General features: G+C 41.6%; 2 protein-coding genes across 2 annotated transcripts; both read left to right on the top strand.

Moving 5' to 3' along the window:
- The first annotated feature begins 1,392 nt into the window (after positions 1–1,392).
- On the top strand, positions 1,393–3,474 carry LOC125250802. The gene is made up of 2 exons (XM_048163576.1): positions 1,393–3,300; positions 3,331–3,474. The coding sequence occupies exons 1-2, from the start codon at positions 1,414–1,416 to the stop codon at positions 3,472–3,474; spliced, it is 2,031 nt and encodes a 676-aa protein (XP_048019533.1). The 5' UTR covers positions 1,393–1,413.
- A 117-nt stretch (positions 3,475–3,591) lies between these two features.
- LOC125250792 lies at positions 3,592–7,390 on the top strand. Its single transcript, XM_048163566.1, has 2 exons — positions 3,592–6,962; positions 7,188–7,390. The coding sequence occupies exons 1-2, from the start codon at positions 3,592–3,594 to the stop codon at positions 7,207–7,209; spliced, it is 3,393 nt and encodes a 1,130-aa protein (XP_048019523.1). The 3' UTR covers positions 7,210–7,390.
- Positions 7,391–26,148: the final 18,758 nt, after the last annotated feature.

Genomic DNA, 26,148 nt, shown 5'->3' with positions numbered 1-26,148 from the left:
TTTCATCTGGGCAGACTTCAAGCCCTCTGAATATCAAAAACAGAAACAATGAAAATATTTAATATTCAGGTTTTATATCTCTTTAAATTACTGAATGTGAACTAATAAAAGGCTTGGATTCATAAACTGTTGGCTAATTTAAATACTGTAATTCAAAACATGATTTCACAATACATTACTATGGAATTACAGAGTAAACAACAACAACAACAACAAACATTTTAGGTATTGGGTAGGATTATGAAATGTAAAACAAGGTCATGCAGAATAAGGCATTAATGTGTGCTTTATAAGTACTAATAAACAGCCAATATTCTAGTAATATGCATGATAAGCACTGTAAAAAAACAAAACAATTTGTGAATTCATTTTTTTGAGTTATTTTCTCTTTTTTTGACTCAGTAAAGTTGTATTCACATAGAATACTAAGCCTGTTTAACTTGACATTAGATGTTGTTTGAAATTATAAAGTTTAGTTGGATTTACTTTGTAAAGGACCTCAAAGTATGACGATTATAAGCATTTAAATGCTTTTATTTTGACACTTCCTGTTTAGCGGAAACTGGCTTTTATTTTGAAAGTACGGGATGCGCGGGGAATCTAATAGAAAAGAAAAAGGAAAGGATCGCTAGCAATAAAGAGAAGGTGAAACAGCAACAAAGGTTAAAGAGATTAAGAATATAGCCTCAGTCGAAAGTGGCAACAAGGTATGTTATGTCTTATGGTGTAAAGGATGTTTTATTAAGCTTTGGTACATACTGAAAATGGCTAATGTTTGAGTGAGAGTGACACATTGTTTTGTTTATTTTGTGTTCAGCTTTTACGTTGGTTTATGACCTGCAAGGAAACTCATTAAAAAGTCACTAAACCATCAGTTCTGGCTGACTTCTTTCGACTGGACGCTACAGTAAGAGCTTGACCGTTCGCCGCCATGCAGCGCGACAAATAACCAGCAGGTGGCAGAAGTTGGTCGGGAAATTGAAAGGTACATAAAGTCTGCAAATGGAAGACTCACAGACTCCATCTGTAATTTCAAGTGACATTAATGAACACATTACTAATCTACAAAAGGAAATTGAAGAATGTAAACACCTACTTCAAAACGAAAGTGACAATAAAAGTCAAGACATAAAGGAAAAAATAAAATGTAAAGAAAAACTGTTGGCTGACCTACAGAATAAAGCCCAGAGCATGTCAGATGTAGCTCGCCGCTCTGAAAGAATCAAAACACCAACAGAAAAGATGCTTGAATATCAAAGGGAAGAAGCAAGTAAAAAGGAAAGAAAACTTGTGAATTTGTATGAACAGTGGAAAGCACAAGCACGTGCGACAAGAGAAAGATTAAAGTCAGACGTAACTGAAACACAACTGTCATCACTGGCAGATGATCTGAAGAAAGGAAGGGATGATGTCATGAGACTTTACACTGAGATGAGAAGCTATGTAGCACCATCAACTGATTTACGGAGAAAAATTGATGCATGTGAATCAGTAACTCGTGACATCGTGAAAGTAATCTTTGAAAGATTAACTGGCATTGATGGAGATTTTGATGCAGAACGTGAAAGAGGTCATCTACGTGAGCTTTTAGATCGTGAATATGCACTCTCCATATACGGTTCCACTGCTGCAAACTCAAGTATCTCCCACCGCTCCTCATCATCATACCTTGCATCAAAACGGGTTGATGCAGCTGCAGAATTAGCGGCAAGAGAAGCTGAATATAAGATAGCCCAAGAAGAAAGAAGGCAAAAGGAAAGAATAAAGGCTCTAGAGGAGCAACATAAGAAAGAAATAGAAATACAGAAAACTGAGCTAGAACGTCTGCAAGCTGAAAGGGATGTAAATGCAGCCCGAGCCAAGCTGGAAGCCTATGACAGAGAGATAAAACAAATGGATGATGCTCAGCCAATCAAGAGAGAACAGGTGAACCCAAATTACACACCACAACCCCCTGCATCACCCCTTTCTAACTCCATGTTGTCAGAGCCCCCCAGTGTCACTCAGCTTGCAAGGGCCGTGCAGGAAAGTATAATGATGAATAGACTTCCTACCCCAGAGCCAGTAGTATTCAACGGTGAACCAATTCACTTTATTGAATGGAAATCCACCTTCATGTCACTAATTGACCAAAAGGGCATCTCTGCTGCAGATAAACTGTACTACTTAAAAAGGTATGTGAGTGGTCCGGCTCGTAAATGCCTTGAGGGAACTTTCTATAGAAGTGATGAAGAAGCCTACCAAGATGCTTGGCAAAGGCTCAACCAACGATATGGTCAGACATTTGTTATCCAGAAAGCATATAGAGAGAAACTGTCCAGCTGGCCAAAAATCTACTCAAATGATGCTGAAGGATTGAGAAACTTTGCAGACTTTGTAAATGCATGCATGTGTGCCATGCCTCATGTAAAAGGATTGGAAATCCTAAACGACTGCGATGAAAATCAAAAATTGTTACAAAAACTACCCGAATGGACAGCAGCCAGGTGGAATCGCCAGGTTACAAAGACACTAATGGAGGGTAAAGACTTTCCCAGCTTCAGTGATTTCGCTACATTCCTGTCCCTAGAGGCAGAAGTTGCCTGTAACCCAGTAACTTCCATCCATGCGATTCGCTCTCTTGAATCTACCAACGATAAAAGAAATCTAAAGGACATAAAAAGGAATAAGGCAAGTGCATTTAACATGAAGACTACTGTGCAAACTGACAAACAACCAGCAACCAAAATGTACTTGGGACCTCCATGCATATTCTGTGAAGGCACACATCAGCTTCACAAATGTCCAAACTTCATGAAAATGTCCCTGGAGGATAGAAGAACATATGTTAAACACAATAAATTGTGTTATGGCTGTTTGAAACAAGGTCATAGCGCAAAGGACTGTAGACACCGCCTCACCTGTGACATTTGCACTAAAAGACACCCAACCTATCTTCACGATGAGAACTACAGTAAAGATCTGAAAAGACAAAGGCATGTGAACATGGAAGATGCAACACAATATCAAACATTAGCGACAACATCCGCCATGTCACTTCATGTTGCCAGAGAAAGACAGTCTGTCAGTACCTCAATGATAGTTCCAGTGTGGGTGTCATCTGCTGCAAATCCATGCCAAGAAAAACTTGTATATGCATTGTTAGACACGCAGAGTGATACTGCTTTTATTGACCAGGATGTTAGTCGTGAACTACAAGCCGAGGTGTCTCCAGTGAAACTAAAACTAACCACTATGATGGGAAAGAACACGGTTGTGAATAGTGGAAAGGTGTCTGATCTCCTCGTAAGAGGCTACAGTTCATCAACAGTCATCAAACTCTCTCATGCATACACAAAGGATTACATACCGGCCAATCGTGAAAACATACCAACTTGTGAGACAGCCAAACGCTGGAGTCACTTTTCACAAATCATAGATGAAATCCCTCCTCTCCTCAACTGTGAAGTGAGTCTCCTCATAGGTTACAACTGACCCAGAGCTTTGGCACCCAGGCAAACAATATTAGGCGGAGATGATGAACCATACGCTGTTCAGACAGACCTAGGGTGGAGCATAGTTGGTAGTTCAGAGCCCCACCTTGAGACAGGTATGATGAGCAGCCTCTGTCATCGTGTTATTGTCAAAGAAATTCCCCCAGTAACTCCCATGGATGCAATCCGTGCACTGGAAGGTGACTTCAGAGAAGTCAGTGGGAACGACATCACAGTGTCTCAAGAAGATCTTGTCTTCCTTGATAAACTTCAACAAGGCATAAAGAGAACTGAACAAGGGCATTATGAGATGCCACTGCCATTCAAGGAAAGGCCACAAATGCCTGATAACAAACAGCTCGCAGAGATCCGACTTAATCACCTCAAAAGGAAATTCGCCCGAGACGAGAAATACAAGGAGGATTATATTAAGTACATGAACGACATCATTGCAAAGGGTGAAGCAGAAGAAGTCAAAGATGATGGACTCCCTGGTGAGACATGGTATATACCACACCATGGCATCTATCACACAAAGAAACCTGAAAAGTTGCGTGTGGTTTTTGACTGCTCAGCCAGACATAAAGGGACCAGTCTCAACGAACATCTCCTGGCTGGTCCAGACATGATTAACAATCTGACAGGTGTCCTTTTACGCTTTCGGCGACATCAAATAGCTCTACTGTGTGACATAGAAAAAATGTTCCATCAATTTCAGGTTGAAGAGAGAGATCGTAACTACCTTCGCTTCCTGTGGTGGAGAGATGGAGACACAAGCACACAACCTCGAGTGTACAGGATAACAGTGCATCTTTTTGGTGCTGTCTCTTCGCCAGGGTGTGCGAACTATGCATTAAAACATCTAGCCAAAGAGAACAGCATTACTTTCCAACTAGGCTCCCAGTTCATAGCTAGAGACTTTTATGTGGATGATGGAGTCACAAGTGTGAAAACAGTGGAAGACGCCATGCAGCTAGCTCAAGAGGCACGTGAACTGTGTGCCAAAGGTGGCCTGCGATTGCATAAGTTTGTGTCCAACAGTAGTGCCGTTCTAAGCAGCATACCGATATCAGAGCATGCATCTGACATCAAGACTAAAGATCTTGCGTTCTGTGAGACACAAACCGAGAGAGCACTAGGCATTCACTGGAACATAGAAAAGGACTGTTTCACTTTCAACATAGCCCTGAAAGACCAACCTCCCACACGCCGTGGAATATTATCCACGGTTGCAGCGATATACGATCCTCTAGGATTTGTCGCCCCCTATCTCCTCAATGGTAAAAGAATCCTACAAGAAATGTGTCGACAAGGAACCGGGTGGGACGACCTACTACCTGCACATCTGAGACCACGGTGGGAGTGCTGGAAAAGAGATCTTATTAATTTGGAGAAATTGCAGATTGCCAGATGTTATGTGCCTACCAACTTTGGAGAAGTGGTAAAAAGAGAACTGCATCACTTCTCAGATGCAAGCACCACTGGATACGGACAGTGTTCTTATCTGAGAATGATAAATAAGGACAGAGATGTTCACTGCGTTTTTGTCATGGGGAAAGCCCGCGTGTCTCCCACAAAGGTCACCACAATACCAAGATTAGAACTCACAGCAGCAACCGTCTCAGTCACAGTAAGTAACATGCTCAGAGAGGAGCTACTGTACAGCGATGTGGAAGAGTTCTTTTGGACAGACTCTAAAGTCACTATAGGATACATAAGTAATGAAGCAAGACGTTTCCACACATTTGTTGCAAACAGGGTGCAAAAGATCCGCAACAACACGACCCCTCAGCAGTGGTTTTATGTTTCAACCTATGAAAACCCTGCAGACAAGGCATCTAGGGGAACGACGGTAGATGGACTGCTCTCATCCGACTGGTTCACAGGCCCTAAATTCCTGTGGGAAAAGGAAATACAACTTCCAGCAAATGAGAACACAGAACTTCCAGTTGGAGATCCTGAGGTGAGAAAGGTGCAAACATTAAACACACAAACTGCAGAACATATGAGCCTTACTGACCATCTGGCAAGGTTCTCATCCTGGTCTCATGCAGTTAGTGCCGTAGCACGTCTTAGACGCCGTCTGCTGAATGACAAATCAAATGCACACTCTACTTTTAATGAACGACAAAATGCTGAACTCGTGGTCGTCAAAGATCTGCAAAGACAAGTATATCAAGAGGAAATAAAAATATTAAGCAAAGGTAGACCATTACCAAGAAACAACAAACTTTACCATCTTGATACTTTCTTAGACAGCGATGGCCTACTCAAGGTGGGAGGACGACTACACATTTCATCTCTTCCTGACTCATTCAAATATCCAACAGTCATTCCAAGAGAACATCATGTCACAAAACTGATAATCGCATACCACCATGAAAGGGTTAATCATCAGGGCAAAGGCTTTACCATGAATCAGATTCGAGCCAGTGGCTATTGGATCCCCAGGCTGAGCCAAACGGTTGCATCCTATATTCGCCAGTGTGTGTTTTGTCGGAAACTAAGGCGATCTGTGGAAGAACAAAAAATGAGTGATCTCCCCACGGAAAGAGTGGAACCCTCTCCACCTTTCACCTATTGTGGCATGGATGTCTTTGGGCCGTTTATCATTAAACAAGGACGCAAAGAAAACAAAAGATATGGCCTGCTCTTTACATGCTTTTATTCTCGTGCCATTCATGTAGAAATGTTGGATGACCTATCAACCGATGCCTTTATCAATGGACTGCGATGCTTTATAGCACTACGTGGCTCAGTCAAGCAAATTAAGTGTGATCAAGGGACCAATTTCGTAGGGGCCAAAAATGAATTCGCTACAGCTCTACAGGAAGTTGATGCGGAGAGACTGAGAACCTTTCTTGCGTATAAACAATGTGATTTTGTCTTGAATGCACCTCACGCAAGTCATGCAGGCGGAGTGTGGGAAAGACAAATAAGGACTGTGAGGAATGTTCTCAACGCCACACTCACACTCTCATCTGCTCGACTCAATGATGCTTCCCTACGGACCTTTCTGTATGAGGCAGCAGCGATTGTGAATAGTCGCCCTCTCACAACAGAGAACCTGAACGATCCAAACAGTTTGGAACCACTCACTCCTAATCACCTCATCACCATGAAGGCTACTACTGCTCTACCTCCTCCTGGTAGGTTCGTTAGGGAGGATTTGTATGGAAAGAAGAGATGGCGTCAAGTACAGTTCCTAGCAGAGCAATTTTGGAACCGCTGGAGAAAGGAGTATCTCCACAACATCATGGTCCGACAACGGTGGCACAGGCCTAAGAGAAACATTCAAGTAGGTGATGTAGTGATGGACACTGACGAAACACAACCAAGATCTGTGTGGAGGCTTGGAAGAGTCTCAGAGACAGTAATAGACAAGGATGGACTCGTCAGGAGGGTCAAAATAATTCTTGGAGACAGAAATCTGAACAAAAAGGGTGAAAGGCAGAGCAAAGTGTCTGTGGTTGAACGTCCAGTTCAAAAGTTAGTTCTACTATTAGAATCGTCTTAAGAGAAAACTTTAAGATAACATACAGTTAAGCTTATAAAGTTAATAGTTGTTCATTGAAGGGATTGTTTCATTTAAAATTATTTACGTTTAAATTTAAGTGTGTTAAAACTGAAAATAATTTGGTGGGAGTGTAAAGGACCTCAAAGTATGACGATTATAAGCATTTAAATGCTTTTATTTTGACACTTCCTGTTTAGCGGAAACTGGCTTTTATTTTGAAAGTACGGGATGCGCGGGGAATCTAATAGAAAAGAAAAAGGAAAGGATTGCTAGCAATAAAGAGAAGGTGAAACGGCAACAAAGGTTAAAGAGATTAAGAATATAGCCTCAGTCGAAAGTGGCAACAAGGTATGTTATGTCTTATGGTGTAAAGGATGTTTTATTAAGCTTTGGTACATACAGAAAATGGCTAATGTTTGAGTGAGAGTGACACATTGTTTTGTTTATTTTGTGTTCAGCTCTTACGTTGGTTTATGACCTGCAAGGAAACTCATTAAAAAGTCACTAAACCATCAGTTCTGGCTGACTTCTTTCGACTGGACGCTACATACTTTATGAAAGTAAGGTAAACTTACTTTAAGTTTTCAGTACAAACAGTCCCTGTAAATATTTATTTTTGTTCACTCAACTTAAACATTTAGGTTTTACTTCTTTAAAATATTAAGTATTTTCAACTTGACAAATTTAGTTGTTTGATCTTACAGTTCAATAGTTTACCAAATGTTCATGTTTATGTAATCTAATTTGGCTTATTTTATTAATTCAACCAAATTAATATATATTTTTTAAATTATTATTTTATGTTAATTGTAAATATTATTTTATTTTAAATGTTTCAGCCATGTTTTGTCTGAAAACTTTATTCCATTTAAATTCATTTCTGCTGCAAATAATAATTGTTTCAGTGGCTAAAATCAGATCATTAACTGCAGATCAAATTAATTACATTTCTCAAGATTTGAGTAGAGGAGGATTAAACAACTCCAAAAGCATTTCATTAACACTTCATTAAGAACACTTGGGCTTTGATAAAGTAGATCAGATGAATCTGTCTGCTTTTACAACATTCAAATGCTTGTTGTAGGCCTACAGCAGGGGTGTCCAAACTAACAGGAGCATATCAATAAATTAGAATGTAGTGGAAAAGTTCATTTATTTCAGTAATTCAACTCAAATTGTGGAACTTGTGTATTAAATAATTTCAGTGCACACAGACTGAAGTACTTTAAGTCTTTGGTTCTTTTAATTGTGATGATTTTTGCTCACATTTAAGACAAACCCACCAATTCACTTCATCTCAATAAATTAGAACATGCTGACATGTCAATCAGCTAATCAACGCAAAACACCTGCAAAGGTTTCCTGAGAAAGGTTTCCCAAATGAGAGAACCGCAGCCTTGAGAGGCTTGTCAAGTGTAGCAGTACGATCTGCCCTCAACTGACGTCATCCAGTAAATTGAGGGCGTGTTCTGATTAGGGTTATTTACCTGCCTATAAAATCGTTTCGGTTTATGTGTGTGCGTTCGTTCTGTGTCAGTGAGTGAGCCGCCGTACTTCCGGGTTTTCATGTGGATGGTGGCGAGGTAGGAGCATTGGCAGTGAGTGTTTTGTCATGTTTATGGTTTATTATACTGGGTTTTATGAACCGATTTCATTTAAGGGTGGACTGAGGAGCTTTTCGGGAAGCCCTTTAATCGCTGCGTGCAATGGAGACATTCTGATTATTCATTTGCATCCGCGCTTCGTGAGTCGCAGTACAGCTACAGCTGCTTCGCGTGGCGTCATTTATCTCATCTGCTTCGCTTTGCTCAGCGGTGCATCTTCCTCTACATATTGGGCCTCGGGAACTGTTATCTTCCAACTGCGCTGTAACTGCGGTGACGACGGATTAACAGCTGAGTGATACTTTGTGGCTCCTGTATAACTGCGTATTGTCACATTTAAATACTTACAGGAGCAGCCGGATTGCGGTCTGGACTTGGGGTATGGTGCTTATTTCCAATAGTACCGTGAGTAACTGATCTAAAAGTGGCGTGGGATAGGGTAGTTACTACTAGACTGCCACTAGCATTGTGTTTTTTTCTGTTGTGATTATTGTGTTTGATTTAATCGTTTATGTTGTTTGCTTTTGTTTTTCTTTTTCTTCTTTTTTTGCTTGTTATCATCCTTATTGATCTTTCTTTCTGGTTGTATTTTTTTTTTATCCATCCAGTTGACTTATATTTTTTTTATTTTTTTTTTCCTGTGACATTGAGGTGCACCCTCTCTTGTACATGTGTTTCTGTGATCATTGTTACTGGTATTCTGCCTATTTCAGCCTGCTGGTAATCCAGTAGCTGAGGTGCCTAAGTAACCAGCCATTTTTTGGATAGTTGGTTGTGTTGAGAACCAGGTTGCTGTATGTGATTTTTGTTCCAATTTATGTGTTTTAAAATATGTGTTTGTTTCTTCTCCCTTCAGGAGTGGGGTGGCCGGCGGCAGCAGTGTAGCATCTTGTGGTGGTGGGCCCTTTACCTGATTGCAGTGTTCACAGTGAGGTGTGCCGTGCTGTGTTGTGCTGTGGTGCGTGTGGGCACGTGTGAGTGCTGTGTTTTCTTTGCTTAAAGGACGCCAGGCCTTTCCCCACCCTGAAGTGTGAGGTCTTGTGTCTTTTGCTTTTAATAATTTGATACAGTGAATAAAATTGAACTTGTTTTAAATAAAGTCTTTTTGAACTCAACTCTGGTCTGATACCTGACCCAGTCGTGTCAAACCTGTGTGCTTTAAGGTTAAGGGCAGTCCCGGAAATAGCCCCCGGGTGGCGTAGTCTGTATAATTTTCTAGTCCGTAACGCCACATTTGGCGTAGTCGGCAGGGTATTCGGCTGGTTGTCAGATTCAGACTTTGAGGAGAGTTTTTTTTTTTTCTGGTTTTGTTTTTTTTCTTTTGTTGTTTTTACAGTACGCTGGTGGCAGAGTAGTGATTGGGTGAGTACCTTTGTGGCACGCCATGGATAGTGAACTGCAGGAGATGCGGGATTTGATAGCCCAATTACGGATGGATAATGAGAGGTTGCGACAGGAACGTGTGGCAGCCGAGCTTCCCGATCCTGGCGCACCTTCTGTTAGTGCAGCATGCCCATCTACACCGCGATCAGCTGATGTAAGTGCTGGTACAGTTGAAAGATTTGTATTTATTCCGAGGGACCGACGTTGCCCAAATTTTAATGGCCGGTCTGGTATCAGTATCGACGAGTGGCTCGAGGAGGCCCAAGCGTGTATGCGAGTTCGGAATATGACCTCTGTGGAGCGGGCGTTTTTCTTGTACGATCATCTTGAAGGAGAGGCCCGCAACGAGATTAAATACCGTTCTAGTGCTGAGAAAAGCGATCCAGATAGGATTATTGCCGCGCTGCGTGAAGTGTATGGTTGTGCTGAGTCGTACATCGCACTGCAAGAAGCATTTTTCTCCCGGCGACAGCGCGAAGGAGAAACATTATTGGAGTTCTCCTTGGCGTTGTTGAGTTTGTTTGAGAAGGTAAAAAGTCAATCGCCACGTGAAGTCTTAAATGGTGATTTAATTGTGAGGGATCAATTTGTCGAATGCGTGTCGGACAATGCACTTCGTAGAGAATTAAAACAATTAATACGACGTCAGCCCACTGTAACATTGCTAGAGGTTCGGGGAGAAGCGATCTGTTGGGAACGGGAGGGGTTACCAGGGGGTGTTAGGGGTAGAAGTCAGTCGGTCCCCCTGGTAAGCGGAATCCAGTATGAGGTCCGGGGAAGTCATGAGACTGGTTGGGCTCAGGGGAGGCGTACCTCTGAGTTAGGTGAGCTACGAGAAATGCTGCATCGGCAGCAACAGCAGCTAGATTTACTTACCCAAACTATCACCCGGAACCAGACTACCTTTTCCCATGGTCGTACTCCTCGTCCAGCTCAATTGATCTGTCGACGATGTCAACAACCTGGTCATTTTGCACGGGATTGCGATGGGGAGCGTCGCCCCTCTCGCCCTCTATCACGCCCAGTTGTTGCTGCTTCGGCCGGTGAACCAAGGCCCTTGTCTGGCCCTAACCATTCGGAAAACTAGCTCCTACCGAGTTGCTGAGCCACAGTTCGGTAGGGAGCGTGCGCGGCTCTTGTATTGTTAATGTTAATGAAACTGCTTCCCGATTGGTGTCCTCATGTCCACACCTTGTTGTAAATATTGGTGGGGTTTCAGTACCCTGCCTGGTAGATACTGGTTCCATGGTGTCAACCATCACGGAGACTTGTTTCCGGTTGAGGTTTGAGCCATGGGGCCAGGATCGGCTGCAATCCTGTCACTGGCTGCAGCTCCGAGCAGCGAATGGATTGGAGATTCCGTATATTGGGTATCTCGAATTAGATATTGAACTGTGCGGTAATAAAATCCCTAAGTGTGGAGTGTTGGTGGTCCGTGATCCTCCGGGCAGTGGCGCAGACACCCCTGGTATTTTAGGTATGAACGTGCTTAGTCGTTGTTATCAGGAGCTGTTCGGTCGTCATGGCTCTGCTTTATTTGAGTTGCCAAGTTTGGCTGAGGATACAACTATGACTCGGGTACTTCAGAGTTGTCAACAAATTGTTCGCGCTACTGACCGCACGAGTAATGTAAAGGTAAGGGGGCGCAGGGTGTGTCGCATTTCTGGTGGCACTTTGACATTTGTTACAGCTACCTGCTCCTCCTTGCTTGCAGGTAAGACCGTGTTGTTTGAGCCTACCGAGACCGGTTTGCCCGCGGGACTATTGGCCTCACCCTCATTAGTACAGGTAAGAGGGGGCACTGTTTTGGTCCCTGTCATAAATGTTGGTACCGTTGACGTAGTACTGTATCCTACTACGGTTGTGGGAACATTAAGGGAGGTATATTTAGTGGGGTTACCAAATGGACTGACCGAAGTCGCCACCGTGACTGCTCGGGTAGCCTCTGGTGATGCGTCTGATGTATTAGAGCAGATAGCGTCGGTTGATTTGGTAGGACTGCCGGCTGAGGAACAGAAGCAGGTCAGGGCTCTCCTTCGGGAGTATCAAAGTGTTTTTTCGACACACGAAGGAGACCTGGGTTGTACCAACCTGCTTTCCCACGAGATCCCCTTAATCGATGATATTCCAGTCCGGCAGCGGTATCGACGTATTCCACCGTCGGAGTATGAAGTGGTTAAGACCCATATCAGTCAGTTGTTAGATGCCCAAATTATCCGGGAGAGTTGCAGTCCATATGCCTCCCCTGTCGTGTTAGTTAAAAAGAAGGACGGTAGTTTACGCATGTGCGTAGACTACCGTCAGCTTAATTCTAAAACACGTAAGGATGCGTTTCCGTTACCTCGGATTGAGGAGACATTGGATTCATTGACGGGTGCCCACTGGTTTTCTACTTTAGATCTAGCCAGTGGGTATAACCAAGTTCCCGTGTCTGAATCTGATTGCCCCAAAACTGCCTTTTGCACGCCTTTTGGGTTGTTCGAGTGGAATCGGATGCCGTTCGGTTTGTGCAATGCGCCAAGTACGTTCCAGCGCCTGATGGAGCGGCTCTTTGGTGACCAGCGGCACCAGTCCGTTTTGCTGTACTTGGACGACATTATTGTGTTTTCATCGTCAGTGCAACAACATTTAGAGAGATTGAGGATGGTACTGGGTCGACTAAGGGCCGAAGGTCTTAAGGTAAAGTTAGAAAAATGTGCGTTTTTTCAGGAAAAGGTCACATACTTGGGGCACGTAATCTCTGCCTCGGGAGTAGCAACAGACCCAGGTAAGGTGGAGGCCGTAGCTCAGTGGCCTTGTCCTACGACAGTTGCTGAGCTGAGGACCTTCCTGGGGTTTGCTAGCTACTACAGGCGTTTTGTGGAGGGGTTTGCGAAGTTGGCGGATCCGTTACATCAAATAGTGGCAGAATTAATGCGAGGTAAGGTAGGTAGGCGCAGTCTAGAGTTGGCAGCGGTCTGGTCCCCACAATGTGAGGATTCATTTCAAATGTTGAAGCGAAAGCTTACTACAGCGCCAGTGTTGGCATATGCAGATTTCACACAGCCTTTTATACTGGAGGTCGACGCCAGTTATGCAGGGCTCGGAGCTGTGTTATCACAGGAAGTTGAAGGGAAGGTTAGACCCATCGCGTACGCTAGTCATGGTCTTCGGCCTGCAGAACGGAATACGGCCACTTATAGTTCCATGAGGCTCGAATTCTTGGCCCTTAAATGGGCCATGGCTGAGAAATTTCGTGAATACCTTTTGGGACATAAGTGTATCGTACGCACTGACAATAATCCGTTGAGTCATCTGGCTACAGCCAAGTTAGGCGCCATTGAGCAAAGGTGGGCTGCTGAGTTAGCGGCCTTTGATTTTGTGATTCAGTACCGGGCAGGTAGAACCAACCAGAATGCCGATGCACTGTCCCGATTAACCACTGTGCAATCTGAGGCTGGTAGTAATGGGCAATTAGGGGCTGTTGTACCCGAGCTGTTGCGGCGAGTGACTGTAGGGCAAGGAGAGGACATCACTTCGCATGCGATGCAGGCTTGGCCTAGTCGCTCGGCAGCTGATATTAGCACTTTACAACAGGCGGACCCAGTGGTAGGGGAAGCCTGGAGGTTTTGGCATCAAGGGCAGCGGCCAGGCCCACAGGAGTGACGGACTTTGGCTAAGCCAGTGATCACGCTCCTCCGACAATGGGACCGGTTAGTAGAGCAAGAGGGCATATTATACCGACGGTCTTTCCGGCCTGATGGAGGGGAGACAGTGTTTCAGGTAGTTCTACCAGTTGCTTTACAGCCAGAGGTATTAACTCTTTTACATCAGCAGCACGGACACCAGGGTGTTGAACGTACTCTGGAACTTGTACGGCAGCGCTGCTACTGGCCGGGCATGTCTGCAGACGTGGCTCGGTGGGTGCAGGAGTGCGAGCGGTGTCAGCAAGCTAAAGATGTGGCACCTATCCCTCGAAGTTACATGGGGCATTTATTGGCATCTCGTCCGAATGAGATCGTAGCTGTTGATTTTACTGTGTTAGAGCCATCTCAGGCAGGGCAAGAAAATGTGGTTGTAATGACCGATGTGTTTAGTAAGTTTACGGTGGCAATTCCCACCTGGGATCAGCAGGCTAGTACTGTGGCCAGGGTCTTGGTGGAGGAGTGGTTTTTCAAATTTGGGGTCCCTGGGCGGATTCACTCCGACCAGGGCCGCAACTTTGAGTCCAGCCTGATTCAACAGTTGTGTAGCCTGTATGAGGTGGGAAGGTCACGCAGCACTCCGTACCATCCGGCCGGTAACGGCCAGTGTGAGAGGTTCAATCGGACCTTACACAATTTGTTGCGGACCTTGCCCACCGATCGGAAGAGAGATTGGGCATCTTGCCTAGCACAGGTGGTGTTCTGTTATAATACCACCCCTCACCAAGCTACTGGGGAGTCGCCCTTCTTTTTGATGTTTGGGCAAGAGCCAAGGTTGCCCATAGACTTTCTGCTCGGTCAGATACGAGAACCTGTGGCAGGTCGAGTCCACCAGTGGATTGAGGAGCATCAGGCATGACTGCAGATGGCGGTTGATGGTGCCCGAGAGCGGCTGCAGGCTGCGGCAAGCTGGCGTAAAGCATCGCATGACCAACGGGTAAAAGAGTTGCCGTTACGGGAGGGCCAGCTGGTCTATCTACGAGACTATGGGGTCCGTGGTCGACATAAGATTCATGACCTATGGAGTTCGACTGTATATCAAGTGGTAAAAGCTCCATCTGGTTGTTCGGTGTATACCGTGGCTCCGGTTAATGACCTGACTCAAGTCCGGCATGTCCATCGGTCGGCATTGAAACCTCGAGCCCAAGGGGAGGCGGTATCGGAGGATTTCTCAGAGAGTTTGGATGATTCACCCGTGCCCTCAGAGCCTGAGGTAGAATTGGAAGATGGGGATCTGGCATATGTGGTTTCCGAGGCCCCCTTGTTAGTTCATGGAGGGAGCACTACGAGACCAGATCCATCTGAAATAGTGCTGGTTGATGATCCTCCAGCACCCACAGAAGCAGCCAATGGGGAGTTGGTACCTGTAGGAAGAACTCTCCCCTTGGAGTCTCTTAACCCGTTAGGGGTGGTTCCACGTCGGACAGGACGAGTAGGGGCAGGTCAACATTCTAATGTGCACCATTTACCACGGCCGATAGGAGCTGGAAATGTAAATCCTGCAGATCCTCCAGCCTGTGGGACCAATGCAGTTATGGCATGGTTTAGGCCATGGAGGTAGGGTCTTGTATTTAAACAATTCACCGTCGGGACGACGATGACGAATGGGGGGGTAGAATGTAGCAGTACGATCTGCCCTCAACTGATGTCATCCAGTAAATTGAGGGCGTGTTCTGATTAGGGTTATTTACCTGCCTATAAAATCGTTTTGGTTTATGTGTGTGCGTTCGTTCTGTGTCAGTGAGTGAGCCGCCGTACTTCCAGGTTTTCATGTGGATGGTGGCGAGGTAGGAGCGTTGGCAGTGAGTGTTTTGTCATGTTTATGGTTTATTATACTGGGTTTTATGAACCGATTTCATTTAAGGGTGGACTGAGGAGCTTTTCGGGAAGCCCTTTAATCGCTGCGTGCAATGGAGACATTCTGATTATTCATTTGCATCCGCGCTTCGTGAGTCGCAGTACAGCTACAGCTGCTTCGCGTGGCGTCATTTATCTCATCTGCTTCGCTTTGCTCAGCGGTGCATCTTCCTCTACATATTGGGCCTCGGGAACTGTTATCTTCCAACTGCGCTGTAACTGCGGTGACGACGGATTAACAGCTGAGTGATACTTTGTGGCTCCTGTATAACTGCGTATTGTCACATTTAAATACTTACAGGAGCAGCCGGATTGTGGTCTGGACTTGGGGTATGGTGCTTATTTCCAATAGTACCGTGAGTAACTGATCTAAAAGTGGCGTGGGATAGGGTAGTTACTACTAGACTGCCACTAGCATTGTGTTTTTTTCTGTTGTGATTATTGTGTTTGATTTAATCGTTTATGTTGTTTGCTTTTGTTTTTCTTTTTCTTCTTTTTTTGCTTGTTATCATCCTTATTGATCTTTCTTTCTGGTTGTATTTTTTTTATCCATCCAGTTGACTTATATTTTTTTTATTTATTTTTTTCTGTGACATTGAGGTGCACCCTCTCTTGTACATGTGTTTCTGTGATCATTGTTACTGGTATTCTGCCTATTTCAGCCTGCTGGTAATCCAGTAGCTGAGGTGCCTAAGTAACCAGCCAGTTTTTTTGGATAGTTGGTTGTGTTGAGAACCAGGTTGCTGTATGTGATTTTTGTTCCAATTTATGTGTTTTAAAATATGTGTTTGTTTCTTCTCCCTTCAGGAGTGGGGTGGCCGGCGGCAGCAGTGTAGCATCTTGTGGTGGTGGGCCCTTTACCTGATTGCAGTGTTCACAGTGAGGTGTGCCGTGCTGTGTTGTGCTGTGGTGCGTGTGGGCACGTGTGAGTGCTGTGTTTTCTTTGCTTAAAGGACGCCAGGCCTTTCCCCACCCTGAAGTGTGAGGTCTTGTGTCTTTTGCTTTTAATAATTTGATACAGTGAATAAAATTGAACTTGTTTTAAATAAAGTCTTTTTGAACTCAACTCTGGTCTGATACCTGACCCAGTCGTGACAAACCTGTGTGCTTTAAGGTTAAGGGCAGTCCCGGAAATAGCCCCCGGGTGGTGTAGTCTGTATAATTTTCTAGTCCGTAACGCCACACAAGCAAAATCGATTCAAAACTTTGGGTGAACTTTACAAGGAATGGATGGACTGAGGCTTGGGTCAAGGCATCAAGAGCCACCACACACAGATGTTTGAAGGAATTTGGCTACAGTTGTCGTATTCCTCTTGTTAAGCCACTCCTGAACCACAGACAACGTCAGAGGCGTCTTACCTGGGCTAAGGAGAAGAAGAACTGGACTGTTGCCATTTAATGTTACACCCTTCCAACAAAGAAACGAATCGACTTCTGTCAGCTTGTTAAACATTTATTAATTTATTTGGACATATTCTACCACCTTGTGATGGCTGAAGCAGCAGTGTGTGACGCTTTTCATGGTAACCAGATCAACATTGTGAACAGAATTCTACAAAACTGAAGTGAAAATACCAAATGATCATGCAATGGGATAAAATATCTTCTCTTCCCTGCAAACGATACTTTATTAAGTAATAAATGGATTAACATCTCTTTCTATCTCTCTCTCTCTCTTATGGACACACATTAAGAAATAGAAAAGCTGCAAACAATACGAAAAGATTGATTAAACGTAGTGCTAGGTTTAAAGTGTAGGGTTTTTTGTTCATATTTTAACAGGCTGGCAATTCAAATGAGCCATGCAGCTACACCACAGTATAATATCTAGCTGTGTGAGTTTATGTGACTAACCTTTGTGGATGCGATGTCTCATAAAATTTGATGATGTTGTTCCCGTGTATTTAATTGTTTTTCCACATTCTGTGCATCTAGCCGATCTGATGTGATAATAAACTCAAACGAAAGAATATATGGCATGGTGGCTCCCATCATGTTTCATGGGATTCTTATGACATTTCGGAGTTTATGCGCAATACACAGACATACGTAATCAAAGTGTATGACAAGAGTTATACATTTTTATGTTTGAATTATTAAATTAATTCATTGGTTCTTCATTTTATTTTTAAGTGGCACTCCTGGTCCTCCATAGAAGACAAGTTTGAGTTAGATGAAAAGAAATGCGCTTTTATGATGATGTTATTATCTGGAAGAGCTTTAGACTGGGCCATGGCAGTTTGAGAAGCTGTCTTTTCAACCCAGATCTGCAAACTGATTTGGCATGTAAGGGAGAAGATTTATCGTTTTCTGACTTTGTGACTCTCACTATAAAAATGTATAATCTGAGGAGACAAGCACCTGAGCGAAGAAGTGTGAGGAAATCACATCACTTTTCGCTGGCCGTCTTGCAATAAATTACGTCATCAACCACCAAGCCCAGCGACGAACCCATGCAACTATGTTTATCTAGACTCTCTGAAGAGGAAAGAATGAGAAGAGGACAAATCCGTCTATGCTTTTACTGCGGTGAAGCCGGCCATTGCGGTCAAGGGTGCCCACTTAAAGCCCAGACAACTTCTCAGGTAAATATTGAGTATTTTTCACTACTCAGTAATAAATCTTTCAAGCTCCCTATTGAAATAAACACTGAAAATGCATCCATTTCTTTAACAGCGATGATAGACTCTGAGGCAGCTTTGAACCTCATACAGTACAGTCCAAAAGTTTGGAACCACTAAGATTTTTAATGTTTTTAAAAGAAGTTTCGTCTGCTCACCAAGGCTACATTTATTTAATTAAAAATACAGTAAAAAACAGTAATATTGTGAAATATTATTACAATTTAAAATAACTGTGTACTATTTAAATATATTTGACAAAGTAATTTATTCCTGTGATGGCAAAGCTGAATTTTCAGCATCATTACTCCAGTCTTCAGTGTCACATGATCCTTCAGAAATCATTCTAATATGCTGATTTGCTGCTCAATAAACATTTATGATTATTTTCAATGTTGAAAACAGTTGTGTACTTTTTTTCAGGATTCCTTGATGAATAGAAAGTTCAAAAGAACAGCATTTATCTGAAATACAAAGCTTCTGTAGCATTATACACTACCGTTCAAAAGTTTGGGGTCAGTAAGAATTTTTATTTTTAATTTTTTTTGAAAAGAAATTAAAGAAATGAATACTTTTATTCAGCAAGGATGCATTAAATCAATCAAAAGTGGCAGTAAAGACATTTATAATGTTACAAAAGATTAGATTTCAGATAAACACTGTTCTTTTGAACTTTCTATTCATCAAATAATCCTGAAAAAAAATATTGTACACAAATATTTTGTACAATTGTACACATTAAATGTTTCTTGAGCAGCAGATCAGCATATCAGAATGATTTCTGAAGGATCATGTGACACTGAAGACTGGAGTAATGATGCTGAAAATTCAGCTTTGCCATCACAGGAATAAATTACTTTGTGAAATATATTGAAATAGAAAACAGTTATTTTAAATTGTAATAATATTTCACAATATTACTGTTTTTTTACTGTATTTTTAATTAAATAAATGTAGCCTTGGTGAGCAGACAAAACTTCTTTTAAAAACATTAAAAATCTTAGTGGTTCCAAACTTTTGGACTGTACTGTACATAAGGATCTCATCAAAAAATACAACATTGCCACCCAACCATGCAACCCTCCTATTAGGATCAAAGCCGTTGATGATAACACCATTGGAGAGGGGAACACCCATCAGACCAAGCCATTAACTCTTGAAGTGGGTTTATTTCATCAAGAATTGATATCCCTATATATCATTGACTCTTCTAAGCATGAAATGATCCTCGGATTTCCATGGCTATCTATTCATGACCCTGTTATTTCCTGGCATAATGGTGAGTTGACTAATTGGTCCAGTTTCTGTAAAAGTCAATGTTTTTTTCCCAAGCCCCCCAACTACGTTTTACAACTAGCATCAAAATCACAGAAACAAATAGAACTGTTAAAATCCCTGACTGTTTTAACAATCTGGCAGAAGTTTTTAGCAAAATCAAACCAACTCATCATCCTTGGGACTGTGCAATTGATTTACTGCCCAATGCCATGCTCCCTAAAAGTAAAGTCTACCCAGTGTCCAGAAAGGAGACCCAGGCAATGGAAGATTATATTGAAGAAGCTCTAAGCTCAGGGTTCATCTGACCCTCCACCTCTCCAGCTGCAGCAGGGTTCTTCTTTGTGAAAAAGAAAGATGGAAGGTTAAGGCCTTGCATTGATTATAGGGGACTTAACAATGTTACAGTAAAATTCGCTACTCCCTTCCATTGGTTCCCTCAGCCCTGGAACAGCTCCGTGAAGCCACCATTTACAGGGGGCACTATGAGTACCAAGTTATGCCGTATGGGCTTGCCAACTCTCCCACAGTGTTCCAATCATTAATGAGATCTTCCGAGACCTTCTGAACCAGTATGTAATAGCTTACATCGACAATATTTTGATCTATCCATGTCAAGACAGTCCTTACTCGTCTACTTGCAAACCAACTGTCATGGCAGAGAAGTGTGAATTTCATGTCAGACAGACTTCATTCCTAGGTTACCACATCAGCCACCAGGGGTAAAGATGGATTAATCCAAAGTCAAGGCAGTCACAGAATGGCCACAACCATTCACTGTGAAGGAGCTTCAAAGGTTTTTGGGGTTTGCCAACTTTTATAGGTGCTTTATCAGAAATTACAGTATGACTGCTTCTCCTCTGACATCCCTCTTGAAAGGTAAGCCTACGAAGTTAAGAAGGACTGAAGAGGCCAGCCAGGCATATAATGATCTAAAGGAAAGGTGTACAACAGCTCCCATCATAAAACATCCTGACCCAATCTCCCGTTTGTGGTGGAGGTAGACGCTTTTGGCTGGGGAACAGGAGCTGTACTCTCCCAACGTCACGGCAGAGTACATGCATATGATTCAAACACCATTATCAAATTTGCTGATGATACTACGGTGGTTGGCCTGATCAGAGGGAATGACAAGACGGCATATAGGGCTGAGGTCCAGCGCATGATTGGGCGGTGTGCTGATAATAACCTGGGGCCGGATTCATGAAACATTCTTAAGAATAAAATTCTTCTTAACTGCCAATTTCTTCTTATTTTTTAACTTAAGAAAAAAGATAAGAATATTTTGTATTACCAAAAAAAATCATCTTAAGAATGTTATTATCTTTTTTCTTAAGATTGTTCTTAAGACAAAACTTAAGAAAACTTAAAATTCTTGAACAGAATGTTCTTAAAAATCATCTTAAATAACTTCTTAAAGTTAGGATAACTGAATACTATTCGTAAATCCCTGAAAGGTAAGATTTTTAATGAAATTGATGCTTTTTTCAAATATTAAACCTTACAAAATTATAAAACTAACTAAACTAATTAGATGTCTGTGCTCCAGATGGAAGTGCTGTGGGTTGTCAATAGGGAGAGAGAGAGCCAGAAAGGCCTCTTAGAGATCGAACAGATCCTCTCACCCTTCCTGATCATGCTCTGCTTAGACTTTATAGGCTACCAAGAAACTCAGTAATGTATCTGGCACATATTCTGAGAGATAATTTGCAGTGAAAAACAAAAAGGTACTCTCCACTTCCCGTGATACTGCAGATAATGGTTGCGCTACGATTCTTTGCTTCCCGATCATTTGCAATCAGTCGTTTCTTGTCATCCATGTTAGCTTTCCTGAGAGTATTCTCTGTTGACTGTTAATGTCGGGATGTCATTGCTACTTTAAAGAAGTAGGTTATAATAAAGTGATACAATTAAAATGTGGCGATAATAAATTTGTTGTAGCCATAGCTATTTTAATTTTATTCATAAGAAAAAAAATAAGATGTTCTTAAGAAAATATTTGAGATCTTCTTAAGACTTTTTCAAGAATTGCACTAAGGAACATTCTTAAGAACTTCTTAGTATTTGTCTTAAGAATTTTCTTAACTGCTTTCTTAAGAAGATGTTCGTGAATCCGGCCCCTGGAACTCAACACCCAGAAGACCAAGGAGATCATCTTGGACTTTAGGCAAACTCAGAGTCAGGCACATGTCCCCATTTACATCAACAGAGTCACAGTGGAACGTGCCTTTAGTTTCAAGTTTCTGGGGGTTTACATCTCTGATGACTTTACCTGGTCCCTGAATACCTCCAAAATCTACATGAAAGCACAACAGTGGCGCTTTGAAAAAGCTCAAATTTGTTCCAAGATATTGATTGACTTTTATCGCTGTACTATAGAGAGAATATTATCTCAGTATGGTATGGCAATTGTTCAACATCAGACCATATAGCACTCCAGCGGGTGGTGAAAACAGCCCAGAGGATTATTTGAATTCAATTACCATCAATCGAAGATATCTATAGGAAATGCTGCTTGAGAAAAGCAAATGCCATCAATAAAGATGCATCTCATCCTAACCATGGCTTGTTTTTTCTTCTTCCATCGGGCAGGCGGTTCATAAGTTTACGATCCCGTACCAGCAGGATCAGGAAGAGTTTCTTTCATGAGGCTGCGACTCCGATGAACTCTCAGCCCCGAGGCACTATTACCATTTCACATTGTATTTTAGTAGCAATTACTTTCTGTTTTTAGCATCAGTTGAACACCTTCCAGTGTTTATATAACTTATTTACATAGTGCATTCATCTAAATTATTATTATTATTATTATTTTTTTTTTTGTGGAACAATTGCTATTGTATTATGCATCCTTGCTGGATATTAACTGTATTTCATTGACTTTGGCTCAATGACAGTAAAAAGAATAAAAAAATAAAATAAAAATAAATAAATAACGTGAATTCATCTATTTGTCCTGAAACGCATGTGGCCGGTGAACTGGGAGAACAATAAACAATAGAGTGAGTGAGCTTTATAGTTACTTACACAATGTGTATCTGATAAGAATAAACGCTGGCAAATTATATTTGAATTGATTGTTATTGCTGCTTCCATAGACACCAGTGTATTTATTGGCTGTTGCGTCACGACATGTGACACCACAGGACACGACCGACAGCTCCAGATATTAAGCATGCTAGATATTTATCTGGCGTCTGCGAGGTGTCAGCGATGCGTCAGTGAGCCTCTTTGATGGGTCGTTGAGTAGTTCACACATAAAGACTGGCGAGCGCCGATCACTTGCTGATTTTCCATCTATCACAGCCCGACCTGTCGGCGAGCTCATTAACTGGCTAATTGGCTTGAAATCCTGTAGTGTGAACTTGGCATTAATCTGTGTCATCAGAAAGTCATGCTTTTGAACTGCACCTGACTGCAGAATCCGACATGTCCGCCTTGCTGTTGCGAGAGTATTTTTGACATTTGTCAGCATGACATCAGAGCAAGGCGGTCCACACGCGGACACATTTCTTACCAACACGCATCTTGCGGTGATCACCGGTGATCAGTTCTGTGCAGATTTTGTTTGTCTCAAACGAGCCTTAGTGTCTTGGTCTAAAGGCAGTAGACTGTCCTCCAAAAAAAAAAAAAAAACAACCCTATAGGTCGTTTTTCAAGCACCTTAATACAACCTATATTTACGTTTTAAAGTCATGTGCCCTCTAGCTGGCGTAAAAATAATGACAGTCGTTGTTATGTCTGTCATCATGAAATGACGAATGACCATTGTTACCAATCAAAATGTGTGTTCATTTAAATGCAATGTGTGGACTTTTTACACCATTTGTCCTATTTCCAAATGAGCAAAACTCTTAATGACTACACCTACCCCAATCCTAAACCCACCCTTATTGATTTATAGTGCATATACACTTTATGAGCACATGCTTTCCTTGGGATCGAACCCATGATCACATGATTGCATATTGTTGTATATTGCAATGCTCTTAAATATGATGCAGATAAAAGGGAACAATGCATTAAAGGATTAGTTCACTTTCTGATTAAAATTTCCTGATAATTTACTCACCCCCATGTCATCCAAGATGTTCATGTCTTAAGGTTTTTGATGAAAACATTCCAGGATTTTTTTTCCATATAGTGGACTTTAATGAAGCCCAAATGGTTGAAGGTCAAAATTACAGTTTACAGCGATCCCAAATGAGGAATAAGGGTCTTATCTTGAGCAGTGGTTCTCAAACCTGTCCTGGGGACCCCCCACCACTGCATGTTTTGTATGTCTCCCTCATCAGAAACTCCTAATTCAACTCTTGCATTCTCTATTAATGAGCTGATGACTTGAATCAGGTGTGTTTGATGAGGGAGACATGCAAAATGTGCAGTGGTGGGGGGTCCCCAGGACAGGTTTGAGAACCACTGATCTAGAGAAACCATAGCTCATTTTCTAAAAAAAAAATTAAAATGTTATACGTTTTAACCTAAATGCTCATCTTGAACTAGCTCTCTTCTTCTTCTTCTTCTTCTTCTTCTTCTTCTTCTTCTCTATTTGAATTCCAGCAGTGTAGACACTGCTAAATGTATTATTGCCCTCCACAGGTCAAAGTTTGAACTAAATTGTCATATACAATATTCTAGTGCAAGTATTTAACAATTAGTTCACACTTTGACCTGTTGAGGGCAATAATACACTTAGCAGTGTCTACACTGCTGGAATTCAAATAGCAAAGAAGAAGAAGAGAGCTAGTTCAAGATGAGCATTTATTGTTAACTTATATAATTTATTTATTTAAGAAAATTAGCAATAGTTTCTCTAGATAAGACTCTTATTCCTCGTCTGGGATAGTTTAAAGCCCTTTGAAGCTGCACTGAAACTATAATTTTGACCTTCAACCGTTTGGGCTCCATTCAAGTCCACTATATGGAGAAAAATCCTGGAATGTTTTCATCAAAAACCTTAATTTCTTTTCGACTGAAGAAAGAAGGACATGAATATCTTGGATGACATGGGGGTGAGTAAATTATCAGGAAAATTTAATTTGAAAGTGAACTAATCCCTTAAAATGAAAGTGTCCTGTTGTCAATAGGGGCACAACTTTAGTAAACGCAATATAAATATTGGTTGTATTTCAGGGAAGTGACAAACGACCTACTGTATATAAGCGTATTGGTTGGAAAACATGTTGAAAGGCATACATGCAAATGTGTTATGTTACAAATCCCAAAAATGTATCTCCTGAAAAGGTTATTAGTAAAAACATTTTCTTTACATAAAATTTAATAAGACACTTTCATTTTGATTTAAAGCATAACACTTTCTTATAAAAGGTTTCTGAATCTAAATGATACAAAATAAGGCAGCATTTATATACATGAAGTGACAATAAAAGTAATATGACTATTATGAGTAATATCAACCTAAATCAGTTGTCAGGTGAAAACAGAACTAACTGTATAACTTTAATACTTAGATCTATACTTGCAGATCCTGCCCAAAGGTTTTGCTGAAATCTTCCTGTTTTCTGCATTTCACCTTTGCTCTAGTTTGTTTTATAGTCTAGTCTTCCAATAAACTATTATTGGTGACTCTCTGACAGTCTGCTTGTAATGTTGCCCAGTTGTATATTGCTTTGTATAAAAGCATGAGCTAAAAATTAGAAGTCCTAATTGTAAATTAAGGTAAATGTAAGAAAATGCAATGGTTTTATATGAGACATTATAAACTTTAAATATATTATTATGTGCAAGATTCATAGATTCTTTTGGAATTAGCTAAACACATCCCCAAAACAAACTCCATTAATGGCATGGCAAATTGTTACATGTACACTCTGTTTTGGACTTGTTGTTGTTCCATTTCCCGCCACTAGTTCATCACCATGGTTACTGAGCACTCCAATTATCACATTCAGCTGTGTCTTATCACTACCTTGTTATCCTCTGTATATAAGCCCTGTGTTTCCTGTCATGTGTTGTCCGGTATCGTTCTAGTATTGTTTGGTGTATGTTCCTGCCAGTTCCTGTATTCTCCTGTATTCTCCTGTATTCTCCTGTATTCTCCTGTATTCTCCTGTATTCTCCTGTATTCTCCTGTGGATATTCTAGTAAAAGACTTGTTTATATGTATATTGCTCCTCGTTGTATGCTTCTTACACCAGCAACCGTAACACAAATTAAGTAATTCTTAATGTTACTTATTTTAAGACAGTGAATCATTGAAAATAGACTGATAGAATTGATCATATGAAGCAATAAATTCAAACCTGAGCGTGTCTCTCTCTGTCCAAATTCCAAAGAGCAAATTTGAACATTTTCTTCTGGCCCTTATATAGACAGGTTAAACAGTGCTGTCCTTGATGTCACATGACAAAGTTTTTTTTTTTTTTAAAAAGCAAACTCTCTGAACCACATTCAGATGTTGTTACAACACAGAAGGGTCGGAGACAGGAATTCACAGATAGAGATGTTTATTGATACCAGCAGAGTTAAACAGCAGTGCAGTTGAGTATGAAATGATGAACTGTTGATAACTGAAGTGCAGATGAGTGATACTGTCCTTTTGTGGTTGTAGAATTGACAATCCTGGATGGCGATGGAGAACAATTAATCCATGCAAGGTGATACACACAAATTGTTTGTCATGGTAAATTTCTGAAAAATCTGAAAAGGTAAATGATCTGGAAAGCTGTTCCTTCTCTGATGACATCAGTTTGATGTCTGATCTAAAAAATTGCA

The sequence above is a fragment of the Megalobrama amblycephala genome, linkage group LG17, assembly GCF_018812025.1.
Source record: "Megalobrama amblycephala isolate DHTTF-2021 linkage group LG17, ASM1881202v1, whole genome shotgun sequence".
In the NCBI taxonomy this organism is placed as follows: Eukaryota; Metazoa; Chordata; class Actinopteri; order Cypriniformes; family Xenocyprididae; genus Megalobrama; species Megalobrama amblycephala.
This window is presented reverse-complemented; position numbering and strand designations above follow the sequence as displayed.

What these genes read in the sequence shown, in the direction of transcription:
- LOC125250802 (XM_048163576.1), top strand. Translation starts at nt 1,414, where the DNA reads ATGAGACTTTACACTGAGATGAGAAGCTATGTAGCACCATCAACTGAT. An exon ending in TCCTCGTAAGAGGCTACAGT is followed by an intron (nt 3,301 to 3,330) that starts TCATCAACAGTC and finishes CTCTCTCATGCA; the next exon opens with TACACAAAGGATTACATACC.
- LOC125250792 (XM_048163566.1), top strand. Translation starts at nt 3,592, where the DNA reads ATGATGAGCAGCCTCTGTCATCGTGTTATTGTCAAAGAAATTCCCCCA. An exon ending in GTTGAACGTCCAGTTCAAAA is followed by an intron (nt 6,963 to 7,187) that starts GTTAGTTCTACT and finishes CTTCCTGTTTAG; the next exon opens with CGGAAACTGGCTTTTATTTT.